The following is a 15,703-nucleotide window of genomic DNA, read 5'->3' as shown; positions in this document are numbered from 1 at the left end:
GTGATTGAGGAGTCCTTGAAGTTGGAGGCCACTGATGCTGCAGCAGGTGATATGGCAGACCAATCAATGTACCAATCAACAATGTCTGAGGTTGCAGTTGCATCAGCAGGTGAGGGCAGCCCGGCGAACATTACAGCACCTGATGAACATGAACAACAGATAAGTGGAAATTCACACTCTAAATGCTATGACTCTAAGATGGACTTGACTCAGTCTCGTATCACCCCCCTGCAGAACAAAAGACTGTCTGTCTTGCGAGCATCCAATTCAAGCTTCAAATCAGACACATCATCCAGAGTCAGCGCTGGGGTTGAATCATTTGAGGGCAACTTCAATTTACAACTGGAGGACAGCGACATATTCCCAGACCACGATATTCAAGATCATCAGGAGACTGAAGCCGAGGAGAGGAAGCTGCTGTCACAGCTGCGGATGGAGGGGAGTTTTGACATAAATAAATCCCTTTCTGAGAGGCAGCATGAAGAAGCACTCAGACAAAGTCTCACCAATGGCCAGGCTTCTGAAATTGCTGAGTCAATGAATGATTCCATTGTAGTTGTCAAGAAGAAGCGAGCTTCAGTGATTTATGACAGTGAAGATGATGATGTTGGCGGCAAGCAGCAACTTGACACCTCTTCCCACATGCTTGGGACCTCCACACCTAAATCAGTGCCGTCAACCCCTCTCCGGTCAAGAAAGAGTATTGGAGGAAACGTGTCTGTGGCCTCACGCCGATCCCTCCTCCAGCTCATCATCAAAGACTTAGGGAACCACAATGAGGACATGGTTGATGAGGATGAAGGTGATGAAGATGGTGACATTTCAGAGATGCATTCTGATGAAGCTGAAAAGGTGGACATCAGTAGCTCAACTCACAGTGAGCTTCAGTTGGATGAGACCAACAAAGAAATATTAAACACAGAGAGCATGGATGAGGTAGAAGAAGAGGAGTGTGAGGAGGCAGAAGAAGAGGAGGGCGAGGAAGAGGTAGAAGAAGAGGGGGGTAAGGAGGAGATAGAAGAGGTGGGCGAGGAGGAGGTCAAAGAAGAGAAAGGCAAGGACGAGGTCGAAGAAGAAGAGTGCGAGGAGGAGGTAGAAGAAGAGGAGGGTAAGGAGGTGATAGAAGAGGGGGGCAAGGAGGAGGTCGAAGAAGAGGAGGGCAAGGAAGAGGTCGAAGAAGAGGAGGGTGAGGAGGAGGGCAAGGAGGCGGTAGAAGAAGAGGGTAAGGAGGAGATAGAAGAGGGGGGCGAGGAGGAGGTCAAAGAAGGGAAGGGCAAGGATGAGGTCGAAGAAGAGTACGAGGAGGAGGTAGAAGAAGAGGAGGGCAAGGAGGAGGTAGAAGAAGAGGAGGGTGAGGAGGAGGTAGAAGAAGACGAGGGTAAGGACGAGATAGAAGAGGAGGGCAAGGAGGAGGTAGAAGAAAAGGAAGGTGAGGAGGAGGTAGAAGAAGAAGAGGAGTGCGAGGAGGAGGTAGAAGAAGAGGAGGGCGAGGAGGAACAGAAAGAGGAGGAAATTACCTTTAATTTCAGTAGCTCAGTTCGCAGTGAGCTTCAGTTGGAAGGCACGCATGGAGAAACATTAAATACAGGGCGAGGAGGAGGTAGAAGAAAAGGAGGGCGAGTTGGGTGTAGAAGAAGAGGAGGGCGAGTAGGAGCTAGAAGTAGAGGAGGGCGAGTAGGAGTTAGAATAAGAGGAGGGCGAGTAGGAGTTAGAAGAAGAGGATGGCAAGGAGGAGGTAGAAGAGGAGGAACAGAAAGAGGAGAAGATTACGTTTACTTTTGAGGGATTGACCAGTGAACTTGAGCTAGGCTGAGAGTAGGAGAGAATGGATCAGTTCACTTGCCCTCAGTTAATCTGCTGATGATCTTTTATACAAATATTGTTTTGGAGACAAAACATCAGGAAAATGTGAAAAATGTCTGTTACGGTTTCCCAGAGTCTGAGGTGACGTCTTGTCTATTCTGACCAACCAGCCAAATACCAAAGATGGACAGTTTACAGTGATATAAAACAGAAAAGCACAAATCCTTTCAGCTAAGATGCAGGAGTGATTTTCCAGAAAAATGATTCATTGAATGGTCCAGTAAATAATTTGGGGGTTTTCAAGTATTGACATTTGAAAATATCAATCAAAAATATCACCCGTGTTGTTCCTCATCTTTGACACAGTAACAACAGCTTGATCAAATACAAACCTTAGCAAAAAAAAAAAATTTGTTGCTGCTGATAATGTTTTAGTATTTAAACAGTTTGAAAAGGTATTTGTTGTGTAGTAATTCAGCTGGTTAAACAGCTCATCGCTGCTCATTTTGCTTGTTGCCAGCCATTAAATGTTTAATTTTGTCTATGTATAGATTTGCTTTGCTCCCTTCATAACTCCAAAGAGTCTGTAATTATTTCAGAATGATAAAACCAAAGAGCCTCTTCCTAAAAACGAGATGTGTAACACTCTAAACAAAGCGGGTAACTGAGAAACCCCACATTTTAACTGGCATAATGCAGACATAGTATCTTCATGAACTATCATGTCTGTGCAAATTCTCAGTCATCCAGGTCATAGTAAGCCTCTTGGATGAGAGGTGAAACGTCTTCAACCTAGAAATCTAGGCCAGTTGATTTTTCAGTTTTTTCAGCTCATGAACTATCCCCTAGTTTTTAGGAACAGGCCTTTATTTATTGATGTTGTAGTTTGTAAGTGTTAAACACAGTTAACACAGTAATGTAATTGTGACTTTGCTGTTCCTAAAACAAATGTTTTAAAAAATGGTTTTCAGATTGAAAGTGTAAATTCAGAGAACGCATCACTGGTTAAATTTTAGCCAAGTGACATAAACTTCAACAGAAACATTTAAACAAAGACTTCCGGTTGAACAAAGTTGACTTCAAAATAGAAGTGCAAGTGAAGCCCTGAGATGTAAAGCATCTATATGGGACTGCAGCTATTGATTATGTTTTAGGATTACTGATTACTTTTTCAATCAATTGATTGTTTGGCATATAATCAATGAAAATGGTTGGTTTAAAGTTAAAAAAGAAAATCATGAAAATAAAAGACACAGCAATTCTTCACACTTGAGAATCTGCAACTCTAAAATGTTTTATTTTCCTTTGAAAATAAAAATCTCTAAAACTGAAACCAATGAACTTTCTTTCATTTGGCCTCTGAGTGTATTTATGATGACAAAGTACCATATATCATGTATGTTTTGCATACAAAAAGCATAACATGTACATTAAAAAGTGTTCTCTTTATTTTATTGGGGTCATTCATGTCCTACATATTTGTATGTTCCTACCTGTTGTCTACAGACTGAACACACTGTACACAATATTTACCTGCTCGGGGTCTGCACAGCAAAGTTGGCTGTTAAATCTCAGGTTATGCATTTGCATTTCTTTTTATTGCATGGGACAGTTTAATTTTGTATTTATTTAGGTATTTTTTGTATATGGTTTTAATAGTTTTCAGCAGTAGTGGGAAGTAACCAAGTAAATGTACTAAGTACTGTACTGTTGTATTTCTGTTTTCTGCTACTTCATATTTGGACTTCATTACATTTCAGAGTCTAACTTTGAAATTTTTACTGCACTGCATGTTTTGATATCTTTAGGTATTGTGGATGTCAGCATAGCAGACACTGGTACATCATAATGTTAAAAAGGTCACTTCACACTGTTAGAAATTAACCAGTTCTTTTGTTGGAAGCACGAGAAGTGACGACAGGGGAGGACTGTTTGAAATCAGCAGGGGGTTTGCTGGATGTCTGATCGCAGGTGGGCCGGAGCATCACACCTCCTTGCTGGAATGCGATCTACATTGGGTGTCTGTGTGTGTGTGTGTGCCAACTTGTCTTTGTTAAAATGTGAATTGGCTGTCTGGTCACACAGAGATGCAGACATCTAGTCTCTACACAGAAGTTACAACATTCAAAGTAAGCAGATTCTGCTTCATTACAGCTGTAAGATATATAAGCAAGGGAAACAAATGCATTAAAATAACCAAAGCTCAGTAGTTCTGGACAATCATCAATACAGCTGTAATATGCATAAACAAGTAAGATAAAGTTATGAAAGGTAACTAAAAGGAACTACAGGTATGAGTAGTAACTAAAGCTGATAAAGTAACTAGAGTCTATAAGACTCAAATCTTACAACACAGAAACTGATGATTTCGTTTTTTTTAAAGGACACAATGTGAAACTTGTAAATCCAATGGTCCGTGGACCTGTAGTCAGAGAAAAAACCTATTTAAACCTGCAAACAAAACTCATAATACACATGTAATGTCCTATAAATCAAATCAAATTTATTTATATAGCACTTTAAAAACAACATCCAGTTGACCAAAGTACTTTACATAGACATAATAAAATCATGATAAATAACTAAAATAAAATAGATTCAGTGCAATAATAAAACAATAACTCAGACACACAGATGACCCACATTCAATAAATTAGATTAAAAGGAATGCATGTATTAAAAGCCAAGCGAAATAAATATGTTTTAAGCAATGATTTAAAAGTACTAGGGTCAGTAGCTGACCTAACATTAAAAGGTAGACTATTCCACAATTTAGGGGCTGCAACAGTAAAAGCACGGTCACCCCAGTATTTAAGATCTGAGGGACCTTGTAGGCTTGTGCCAATGCACTAATTCAGTGAGGTAAGATGGTGCCAAACCATTAAGAGCCTTAAAAACAAAAATCAATAAATTAAAATCAATTCTAAAACAGACTGGAAGCTAGTACCGGGGTTATATGCTCAAATTTTCTGGTACTTGTCAAAAGACGAGCAGCAGCATTTTGAACCATCTGAAGACGAGAGAGGGAGGACTGGTTAACACCTAGGTATAGAGTATTGCAATAATCAAGTCTAGAAGTGATAAGCGCATGGATTGCAATCTCAAAATCATTAAAAGAAAGGAATCACTTGACTTTATAAAGTCCATCTGGGGAAAAATAGCAGATGATTTAATCTGAGAAGAGACTGAAGGAGACAACCCTGACCTGAGACAGCAGGCTTTAAAGTTCAAGGTCAGGAGAGAGAATTGTTATATCTTTATTGTCATTGTACATTGTACAACGAAATTAAAATGCAGTCCTTCGATAATAAAATAATCATAAATTACACACTCACATCCATACACATCCGACTATTGCACGGCTCCCTTAAAATCACACGAAATAAATAAACCCATCTATCATTCAGATTTTAGCAGCATTTAAAGCAACAATAGCTCTCGGATAGAAGCTATTCCTTAATCGGTTTGTCCTTGCTTTAATTGTTCTGTATCTTCTCCCCGAAGGCAGCAGCTCAAACAGACAATGTTCAGGGTGTGATGGGTCCTGCAAAATGTTTTGTGCTTTTTTCAAGCAACGGGAACTGTACAGTTCTTCCAGAGATGGTAGGGGGCAGCCGATGATCTTCTGAGCTCTGGTGATAACTCTCTGGAGCGCTCTCCTGTCTGCAGCTGTGCAACTGGCAAACCAGGCACAGACACAGTATGTTAAAATGCTCTCTATCGTGCAGCGGTAGAAGGACACCAGCAGTTTCTCATTCAGATTGTTTCTCTTCAAAAGACTGAGAAAATACAATCTCTGCTGGGCCTTCTTTACCAAAGCAATGGTATTAGCGCCCCAAGTCAGGTGCTGCTCAAAGATGACGCCCAGGAACCCAAAAGCGGCCACCCTCTCCACCTGGACTCCATCAATGAACAGTGGCTTAATGTCTGTTTTATTCCTCCTAAAGTCCACCACCAGTTCCTTGGTCTTGGCGGTGTTGAGGATCAGGTTGTTTTCCCGACACCAGCCAGAAAGCCACTCTACCTCATCCCGGTACGCGGACTCATCATTCCCGGAGATAAGCCCCACGACAGTGGTGTCATCAGCGAACTTAATGATGGTGTTGCTGGGGTGGGTAGAGGTACAGTCTTGTGTATATAGGGTATAAAGCAGGGGACTCAGCACACAGCCCTGTGGGGAGCCGGTACTGAGAGTGAGGGCAGTCGACATATGAGAATGTGTGTGTGTGTAAATAAAAGCTCTTGTCTCTGGCTTCTTCAAGCTAGCCTACCTTACAATATATTCTAATAATACCCATTAATGTGAAATGTGCCGTTCTGCATAATAACCGCTTTTAACTTTGCTACTTAAAACTATATTTTGATGCTAATACTTTGTATTAGTTAAATAACAATTTGAAAGTATGACCTTTGCTCGTAAATGTATTTTTACAATGCTATTTCTAATTTTTCGTAAATGATCTGAGCACCTCTCCCACCACTTTCACCTACTGCGACATCAGTATATAGGAAGGAGTGCTCTTAATTTGAAATGTTACACAGAAATCATTGAACAGTTCCGCTTACTTAGGTCCCAGTGGAGTTTATAGGGAGAGAAATATCTGCTCCACATGAAGAGGATGCACATTAAGTAGACAGAGAAACGCACAATTAGTTTGTGTTTTAACGAACTGACTTAACAAGGGAAACGTTCGCGGGAGACATAGAGCCGACTGTTAGCTACAATTGTTAGCTAGCGGCTAACGTCGTCCCGCCTGGAATGGCTCGCCCGAGCTCAGGAAGAAAACCGCTGCTGGGTGTTTAGTATGAGGCTCAGCGGGGGGAGACGGCTGGAAGACAAGTGTAACAACATAAACTGCAGGAATAGTAAAAAGAAGAAACAGATCAGGGGGACGGTGTACGTGAGAGCTACCCGGTGACATTTATTTTTCCAGAAGAAGAAGAAGAAGATGGGAGGGAGAGTGGAGCTGCTGGAGGTCTGCTGTCTGCTGCTGCTGCTGAACGGGAACTCTGTCTGCAGAGGTGAGGAAGATGAGTACAGTGAGGATGAGGGTGGGGGTCTGAGAATATGAAAGAAGTCCAGATGAACACATTTGGTTTTATGGCATTGAAATACTGAATGAGTTTGCATTGATCTACTGAAAGCAATGGAAGCTAACTTGGACATGACGTCATGACTCTAGCTCTCCGCAAACAAATAAATACTATCTACTTGCATTATGGGAAATGTAGGATGGACAGATTTTGGTGTTTGACACTTGCTAGTGATCAAACAGACTGTTTACTTTGCAAGTCCACCGCTGTTATGTAAGTGTAATAGCCCAGTGAAGTGTTGCTTTATTGAATGCAGGTTTTAAGGGCACAGCCAGTGATTCTGTATTCTGTCCACCAGCTAATAGCCCCTAATTTCTAGATCGAAGACGTTTCACCTCTCATCCAAGAGGCTTCATCAGTTCTGACTGACTGGTGTTGAGCCGGAGATATTTATCCCCCTCGGTGGTCTGAGAATCTGCACAGACATTTAGGGAAAAAGCCAGGCCTCACACAGGGCAGCAATTATTACTTGGATAATCAATTAGTCGAGCAACAGAAAATAAATCTGCACCTATTTTAATAATTGTTTCAGTCATTTCCTGTGCAAAAGGCCAGAAAGTTTGCTGTTTCCACTTTCTTAAATTGGACAGTTTGACACTTGTTGTATCTCACAACAACAAACTGTATTTCGTTGGATAATAATGAGGATAATCACCTTTACTGGCCAAGTATGTCACACACAAGGAATTTGTTTCCGGTACAGAAATGAGGCAGCCATCTGTGGCGCCACCTCAACCGATGGCTCTAACCATCAGGGGCAACTTGGGAGGGTTCAGTGTCTTGCCCAAGGACACTTTGACATGTGGACTGCAGGCACTGAGATTTGAACCTTCAACCTTCTGGTTGGGAGATGCACTGCACTGTTGCCTCTCCCTTGTACTTGTACATGTGTAATGACAATAAAGTTGAATCTAATCTAATCTAATTTGTTTATGTTTTGGCCAAAATAAAACATCTTAAGATATCACCTTGGACTGTGAAAACAAGAGGATATATGTCAGGGGGTTTATCCTCTAATTAAATTAGAAAGAACTAACAGGTATTCTTGTCTTTACATATTTGGTTTATTGCAGGACTATTGGATGTCCCTAATAAACTGACCACTGCATGTAAAGCAGTGACATTTATGAAAGTTTGGATGTATTTATTTGTAAAACAAACTGTTTTACAAATAAATACATCCAAACTTTACATTAGTTGGTTTGGATGATGTGTTTGTGGGCAGATGTTTGTTTTGTCTCTGAGAATCAAACTGACTTCAAGCTCTTTAGTGGTTTATACTTATCAATAGGTATTGATCTGTTGGTTTGTTTATTCACAGGCTGCTAAGCCACCAGTTTCAGATAGTGTGTATGTGTTTTCAGGATGTGCGTATACTGTACATGTCCAAACTGTGTGTTTGCATTAAGCAGCTTAGCGTCGTCAGCCTCTCCCGGGCTCAGTGCTGAGTCCTTCGGCTCTGACATGACATGAAGTAAACGTGGTTTAACACTTGAGTCTCACTGCAAGTGTGCGTCGAGTGTGTGCTGACAGAAACGCAGCGTCTGAATGAATCTGGGTCATTTACAGAAACCAGCACCTGCTTTCAACACACACATTTGTTCGACTATCTTTGTGGGGACATTCATTGACATAATGCATCATCTAGAAATGTCCTCATGATGGTACTGAACTAAACTTGATCAACACAGAGTTGATTCCACTTTCCCTGAACAATGATTTACTGGTTTTCCTGGACATGACCCTTCAGCTCTTACACACGAAATCTTCTTTTACACGTTCACTCCCACCCAGAAAAGATCCGGGAATGTTCGCCCTTAAAGCACCGGTCTGCTGTTATTCCTGATTCTTCTTAGCATCAACAGATCCGAACCAACTGCAGCTGAAGAGATGAGCTTTATGAGAACAGATACAGACGTATGTATAGGCTGAGTTGTGGGATCAGTATCTCCTAATTAGTAGGAATGTGACAACAAGTAATGTGCTGATACACACAGCTGCAGATTTAGGCCTTAAATAAAATCTCCTGAGGTCTTCATTTCAGCATCAACATTTTATCAGACCCATATTTTGGTGTCTTCTTCATGTTGGTTTTGATCACAGTAATAGGCTGAGCATCATCGACACTGAGCTGGTGTTTCCGTGCTTTGTCCAGCAGGTTGCTGGTTCCTGGTCCGAGAGCATTGTCATGCCTCAGAGTAAAATGAGGTGACATGAAGAACTGAAAGTTGAGCAGAGAGACAAAGTAGGAAGAAGGAGCTAGGGAGAGGATGTGAATCAGTGGGTGGAGGTTTAATAGTCAGCGGGGGTGGAGGTGTGAAAAACATAAAAATTCAGTTCATTTTATTTGTGTGGTGTAAAAGTCATCTCAGGACACTTTACAAAGTGAGGTCTACACCTTGCTACTACTATTAGTATTATTATAGAGGAAAACCCCTGCAAATCCCTCTGAGCAGCGCTTGGCGACAGTGGGGAGGAAAAACTCCCTTTAATGGAAGAAACAGATGAAATAGTTTGTCATGGGAGTGACAGTACAGATGAGCAGCACTGCCCAGATGTGATTCATATATCATATCATTCATATCTCTTTTCTCAAAATGTTGAACAGTCCATTTAAATGTGACTCAAAGAATGCAGTCTGTGATTTTTGAACATTTCCATCCCAGTGACTGAGCCCTGATGGTTCCACAGCAGTGTGGGCCAGCTGTGGCTCAGGAGGTAGAGCGGGTCGTCCCCTAATCGGAGAACTGGGTTCGACTCCCAGCTTCTCCAGACCACATGTAGAAGTGGCGCTGAACCTGACGTTGCTCCTGGGATGGATGAATGTTAAATAGTGTAAAGTGTTTAGAGTGTGCTTCATTGCATAGACAAGCACTATGTAAGTGTAAGACCATTTACCAAATCAGATCGTGCTAGGGCTGCACAATAAATTATTTTGTGAGTGTATTAGCAGAGAGAAACCAACTGCTCCCTTTTCCTCTTAATATGTGCTCCTAGATCCAATTCCTCTCCGACCTCTGACTGTGTGAACGCCGTCAGAACGGTCAGATCAGAATCCATGTGGTCATTTTAACGTCTCCTCCTCTGCACATACGGCCTGTCGTCATCATTTGGCATCTGCCCCTCACAGACCGGTAACAATAAACATGGAGCAGATCGACGACAGCGACGGGGTCAGTGGAGAGACCAGGGTGTTTCACATGTGGTGGATGTTTATGGAGAAGCTTCTGATCAGGCCAAACTGGGAGGAACATATTGTAACCCAGCAGTTTGTGAGGAAACTGGGCCATTTGACCATCGCACACACCGCCTGGTTGTTATTTTGTGGTGGTTTAGGAGCTGAGCGGTGTTCACACCGGAGCCGGGTACATGGCCCTGACACACATGGATCAGAGCTGAGTGTTAAGACCTGTGTGTTTCAGTCTCCAGATTCCTCAGCTCTGCCCACTGACTGACTGTTTCCTCTTGCAGACTCTCAGCAGACCGAACACCTCTCCTCCTATCAGCTGACTGTCCCTCGACCAATAGGAGGCAGGCTGAGGCGGGGTGTGGATGGAAGACCACCTGACCAGGTATTGAGTGTTTTCTAATGAAGTGTTTAAGTCTGTGGTTTTATTTGTTCAGTTTTATTGTTTGAATCCCAGGTAGCTGTGAGACCTCTGAGCTGAGGACATACTGTACTCAGCAGCTGACCAGTCAGATCCACTTCCTGTCACTGTGACCTCACCTCACCCTTGCTGTCTTCCTTCACTCTGTCCAGAGCATTTAGCTTGTATATGAATCCCTTTGCTAATGACATCACCTGGATTCAGGAGTTCAAAACCTGGAATCCAGTGAAACCAGGCTGGGCTACACTGACTCTGACCTGTAGAAACGCTAGAGGCTTCTGCTGGTGTGAGCCGTGCCACAGGACTCGGGATCAGGGTCACTGTTGATTTCCATGAAGCTGTAAAGTTAGAGTGATTTCACATAGTTTAGATCTTCATCAGTCCACAAATTGTCTGTGGGCGGAGGTGATGTCTTTGTGTGGCTGCTCTCCGTAGCCATGGGCGTCCGGCTCAGACGGCTCCACAGACACACAGCGATCAGTGAGGTGAGGAAGAAGCCCCGCAAGGGGCAGCAGCTACTTTGGTCGTCGCTGTCTCCACTCAGCTGATTTTTTTATTTTTTTTTTAGCAGTAAACAAGGAGTCTGGTTTCTGTGATCGGGGTGGGGGATTTGAGGAGCCTGAGGTAGAATTCAGCAGTTTTCTTTCCATGCCTACATGTAACCATGTTTCTAAACAGCCCCCTACAGGTGCACATGTGCAGGACAGAGCACTGCAGACAGGGAAACTCCTGGAGCGGCTGCACAAAGGCCGAGAGCTTCACATGCAGCGGTGCCTCCTTGTGTAAATCTAACCAAAGTCCAACAAAAAAGTGAAGCTAGCATGAAGTGGCCTGCAGCAGAAGTCTGCCGGCACGCGAGTGTCTGTCCAGTCCAGACAGCGTGTGCTCTGACAGGGAGCATGTGTCTGCTGCAGTGTCTTCACTCACTGGATGATTAAAATCTGTAGAAGTATTGTCACCAGGTTACTACAGTGCACGTACATGCACTGAATATCACCTTCATTACAGGGCTGTTGACAACTGAGCGTGTGTGTGTGTGTGTGTGTGTGTGTGTGTGTGTGTGTGTGTAAACATCACTAATGTTGCAGACGGCCGGGGGCTTCATCCGTAACAATACATCATTAGTTGATTATATTTTGTATAAGAATCTGATTCTGTAAAGGAACTAAAGTTATCAAATGTTGTGCAGCAGCAAGTGTAAGATTTGCCTCTGAAATGTAGTGAAGTGCAAGTAGCAGGACATGGAAACAGTAAAGTACAAAATACCTCTAAACTGTACTCACTATTAGGTTAAATGTACTTACCCTCAGTACATGTACATATAAACATACACAAACACTTTATTCACGTCATTATTTATTATATTTATTCATGTATTTCACAGGGTGAAACTCCTGCCTTTTTTCAAGGCAGCCTCGGTAAGATGGCGCTGTTACAAGCTTAAGGCGACACATGAAACACACACACAGCACTAAACCGAGGTGACCATGTATGAAGGCTGAAATAAGGGAAGAATAACAGAGGAAACAGGTCTCGGTGGCAGAACTGCTCAAATTGTAACTGACAGTGAAGTTGTTCTTCGTTCTGCATGAGCCGCTGCAGTTTCCACCTGGTCAGCTGAAAAGCTGAGGAGAAGTGTGTGTGTTGTTGGAGGCACAGTGTTGTGATTTAGCTGAGAAGGTGGAGCTGAGCCTGCTGCGCCGAACCATTCAGGATGAAGTCAGTTCACTCAGCAGAGTGATCTTAAAACACTGAGCACACGTACAGCGGGAGGTGTTGCTGGGGGAGGCTTTAATCTGCAAGCTGCTGACTGAGTGAGTGTGCGTTGTCATCTTCCTTCCTGCCTTCATGCTGGATCATGTTCAACATGCACAAACTTGGACTGATTCACACTCTCACACACCATCTGTCAGCGCTGTGCTACAACACACACAGCTATCTATGTGAGGACCTATCGACATAATGCGTCCCGAGCCCCTTCCAGCAACCTAACCCTGACCTAAACCTGGTTATAACGTGAACCCTGAACCCAAAGGCGAGGACCAGACAACATGTCCGCACAGTGCAGAAATGTTCTAAAACTCAAGCTGGGTTTCACAAAAACAGACTTACAGTCCCACACGCAGTGACACACTGGAGGAATGTGTGTGTGTGTGTGTGCTGTGTGAAAGTGATACTGTGGGTGGTGTTTTTGCAGCCAACAGATAACAGATAACAGCTGCGAGTCCAGCGTCCACAACACTTTTTGTGTAACACTTTAACTCCTGCTGTACACAAACTATTAATCACAGGTTTTTAACACAGTGTTGTAATTTTTATAGAAACGATTCAGTACCATTCTCGTCTTCTTGCTCTTACTGAGAGTTAGTTGTTAGTGTTTTCTACATCAGGTGAAATTCACAGTACTGTTATCAGACACAACTGTGTGTGAACATTTAGCAAGTAGCTGCAGTAACTTGGCGGCGTGGAACGCGACATTTTATAAATCAGCAGGAGGAAAATGGGACTGGTGCAGATCTGTGTGAGGTAGCGGGCCAGAGGCTTCTTCTTCTTCAGAAGGTCCTGACTCCAAGAAGGAAACGTGGCACTAGCCGTAACCCTTCAGACTGGCCCCAGTGGACACCAGTGGGTGAAGTCACACTTTCCAAAGTATTTATGACACAGACTGATAGTCTGTGCTGCCACTGTGACCTTACAGCTGGCAGCGGGGTAGCTTAGCCTAGCATGAAGGTTGTAACAACAGTTGAATTGAGTTGATAATACAAAGAATTGTTAGTTGCATCCCTAAATCCTTGGAACCAGCGCAGGGTCAGTGGTAGTGCTACACCAGTGTGCACAGTGATGAGGCCATGACAGACAGGCCAACTCCTCAGAACCAATGAGAGCAGCGGGGAAAGCAAAATCAGTTTCCAGCAGCAGGAGGCGATGACGCAGCCAGCGCTGGATCCAGACTCCCTGCCCAGCTCGTCTGTTGACCTTTGACCCCTGCTGTGTTGGAGGACAGGGAAGCTGCATTTGACAGCTGGGTGGTGTAGTCCACCACTGACTTCCTGTTGGCTCATCTCAGACACTCATACAGGCGCACTGTGTGTGTGTGTGTGTGTGTGTGTGTGTGTTCACCCCTACAGTAATCACACACCTGCTGGTCGCTGCAGTGCGAACACACACGTGCACACACAGCCAGGTGATTTCGAGGCTCAGGTGACCTTGGAGTTCAGTTTTTTGGAGTTTTGCAGATAACCTTGCCTAAAGTTGTCTGTGTTATGTTGCACTGATCTCATTCATTCATGCACCACTGTTCCTGGTCGAGTCTGTAGCCTTGTAAAATCTATAAAAGCACATAAACACTTAACATTTCTAATGTGTCGGACTTAATGTACTGTGTCAGATTTGTCACTGTGTTTGCAGAAGACACTGACAGCGCTCTGTTTCTCCAGGTCTCTTATGTCGTCGGAGTGGATGGAAGCGATCACGTTGTTCACCTGGAGAGAAATGAGTAAGTTTTAACCCGACACTATTCGGCTCTGTTAAACTGTAGCTGCACATCTCAGGCTCTTGTAACTGGTATTCAACCTCACAATAAAACCACACGCCGGTGTGGTAATGATAGTTACCACACTCAGTGCTGCTCAAATATAATATGCCTGTGTGTGTGAGAAGTTTGTTGTTTATTTCGTTTTTCTATATGGTCTTATTTCATATGCTTTTTTTCTGTTGCTGTGCCAACTGGAGATCACTCAAAAATTTTGTTGTACGTGTCACAATGACAGTCAAGGATTAGCTTATCTTATCTAAATGTGTGAGAAACCTGGCGTTTATCAAAATGGCACCAAACAGCGAGCAGCTCCTGCACGGCCGGCTGGTTCATTGATCTTTTGTCTGAGGCTGGCTTCAGGTTCAGCCGATTACAACAAGCGACGTGGTATTATCTAGGTGTATGGCATTATATCAGACAGTGCCGACTGGCTGACCAGCTCCATCAGATGATGACGTAAACGGCAGAAAACAAGGCTGAGATTCACCTCAACATGATGTGAGAAGCAGCTCAGGTTCTTCTGTCTGCTCTGTGATTACATCAGCTTCACTGATATTCACTGCCTCTCTGTTCTCAACACACTGATAAATGTCAGCGTTTAAACCGGGAAGCTCCATGATAACGGCGATGCCGCTCTGAGGGACGGTAGACGAAGTTTATGCTGCAACCCCAAATCAGAAGGGACAGTATGTAAACTCAAAATTAAAACTGAAAACAGTGATGTGTAAACTGTATGTGTCCTTCGTCACAGTGAAAATACAGCAGCACATTATTTGATGTGATACCTCATCAGTTTTATTCTTTGTTCAAAGTAAACACGCACTTCAGTCCTGATGCATGTTGCGCCGGCTGCATTTCAGGGCCAGTAGTGAGGTAAAGCAATGAAACGACAACTTCTTCTGATTTGGGGTTGTAGAGTCATTTTATACAGGACTGCACTTATAATGCAGCAGCCTATGTGTTGGCTTGTCACCTATAATAATATTTAATGACTTAGTCTAATAATAATGATGCCAGTAAGAATAACAGATGATACCAGATGTGACGGCTGTTGAACACGAGTTAATAAGAACTAAGATCAGATGCTGGCATTAACTGAATGTTTGTTTGTGCCTCCTTTTGTCTCAGTTTAAGGCCTCCGCTGTAGAGTGTTGAAATGTTGGTGTTTTAAAGTGTGGACCATCCTGTAATGTGTCGGCGCAGCACACACACCTGAGCCACTTTCACACCTTTACATGACCTGTCAGTGACGGTGTTTACATGATGTTAAAATACATAAACACTTTACAAACATGTTGTTGTTTTCAGGCTGCTGCTTCCTGCAGACTTCACTGTGTTCACCTACAGTAGGAATGGGTCACTGATCACATCCACACCACCTGTACAGGTAACACACACACAGTGTTCATTCTGTTTTAGTTCTGCTAAGAGACCCTGAAACTGGAAAACCAGAAGTTTGTTTTTTCTAAGAAACCCACTGAAACCTGGGGCCCGTTTCAAGAAGGAGGTTTAACATATTCAGAGTTCAAACCTGAACTCTGAGTTGACTTACCCAGAGTTGGAAAACTTGGAGTTTTCTGTTTCAGAACAGCTGAAAAGAGTTTGTTTAATCAACTCTGAGTTGTTTGACTCAGAGTTAGGCGCGTGCAGCGCGACTATAAAA

The 15,703-nt window shown here is 43.2% G+C and overlaps 2 protein-coding genes across 4 annotated transcripts in view; both read left to right on the top strand.

The window, feature by feature from the left end:
• LOC109957437 (DNA excision repair protein ERCC-6-like) overlaps positions 1-1,782 on the top strand; it is an 18,124-nt gene extending 16,342 nt beyond the window's left edge. Inside the window, exon 4 of the mRNA XM_020595328.1 lies at positions 10-1,782. Within this exon, the coding sequence (XP_020450984.1) occupies positions 10-1,782 (1,773 nt within the window). The remainder of the gene's footprint in view (positions 1-9) is intronic.
• A 4,553-nt stretch (positions 1,783-6,335) lies between these two features.
• Positions 6,336-15,703, top strand: part of adam9a (ADAM metallopeptidase domain 9a) — a 44,443-nt gene continuing 35,075 nt past the window's right edge. For all 3 annotated transcript variants that reach the window (XR_002274527.1, XR_002274526.1, XM_020595035.1), the window contains exons 1-4: positions 6,336-6,825; positions 10,369-10,469; positions 13,943-14,001; positions 15,349-15,427. Coding sequence is in view for 1 of the 3 variants with exons in the window: in XM_020595035.1 (XP_020450691.1) it covers positions 6,753-6,825; positions 10,369-10,469; positions 13,943-14,001; positions 15,349-15,427 (312 nt within the window). In the remaining 2 variants the exon portion in view is untranslated. The remainder of the gene's footprint in view (positions 6,826-10,368; positions 10,470-13,942; positions 14,002-15,348; positions 15,428-15,703) is intronic.

Source organism: Monopterus albus, unplaced genomic scaffold (genome assembly GCF_001952655.1).
Source record: "Monopterus albus unplaced genomic scaffold, M_albus_1.0 scaffold26.1, whole genome shotgun sequence".
Classification (NCBI taxonomy): Eukaryota; Metazoa; Chordata; class Actinopteri; order Synbranchiformes; family Synbranchidae; genus Monopterus; species Monopterus albus.
The sequence above is the reverse complement of the archived record's forward strand: the minus strand, read 5'-3'. Positions and strand labels throughout refer to the sequence as shown.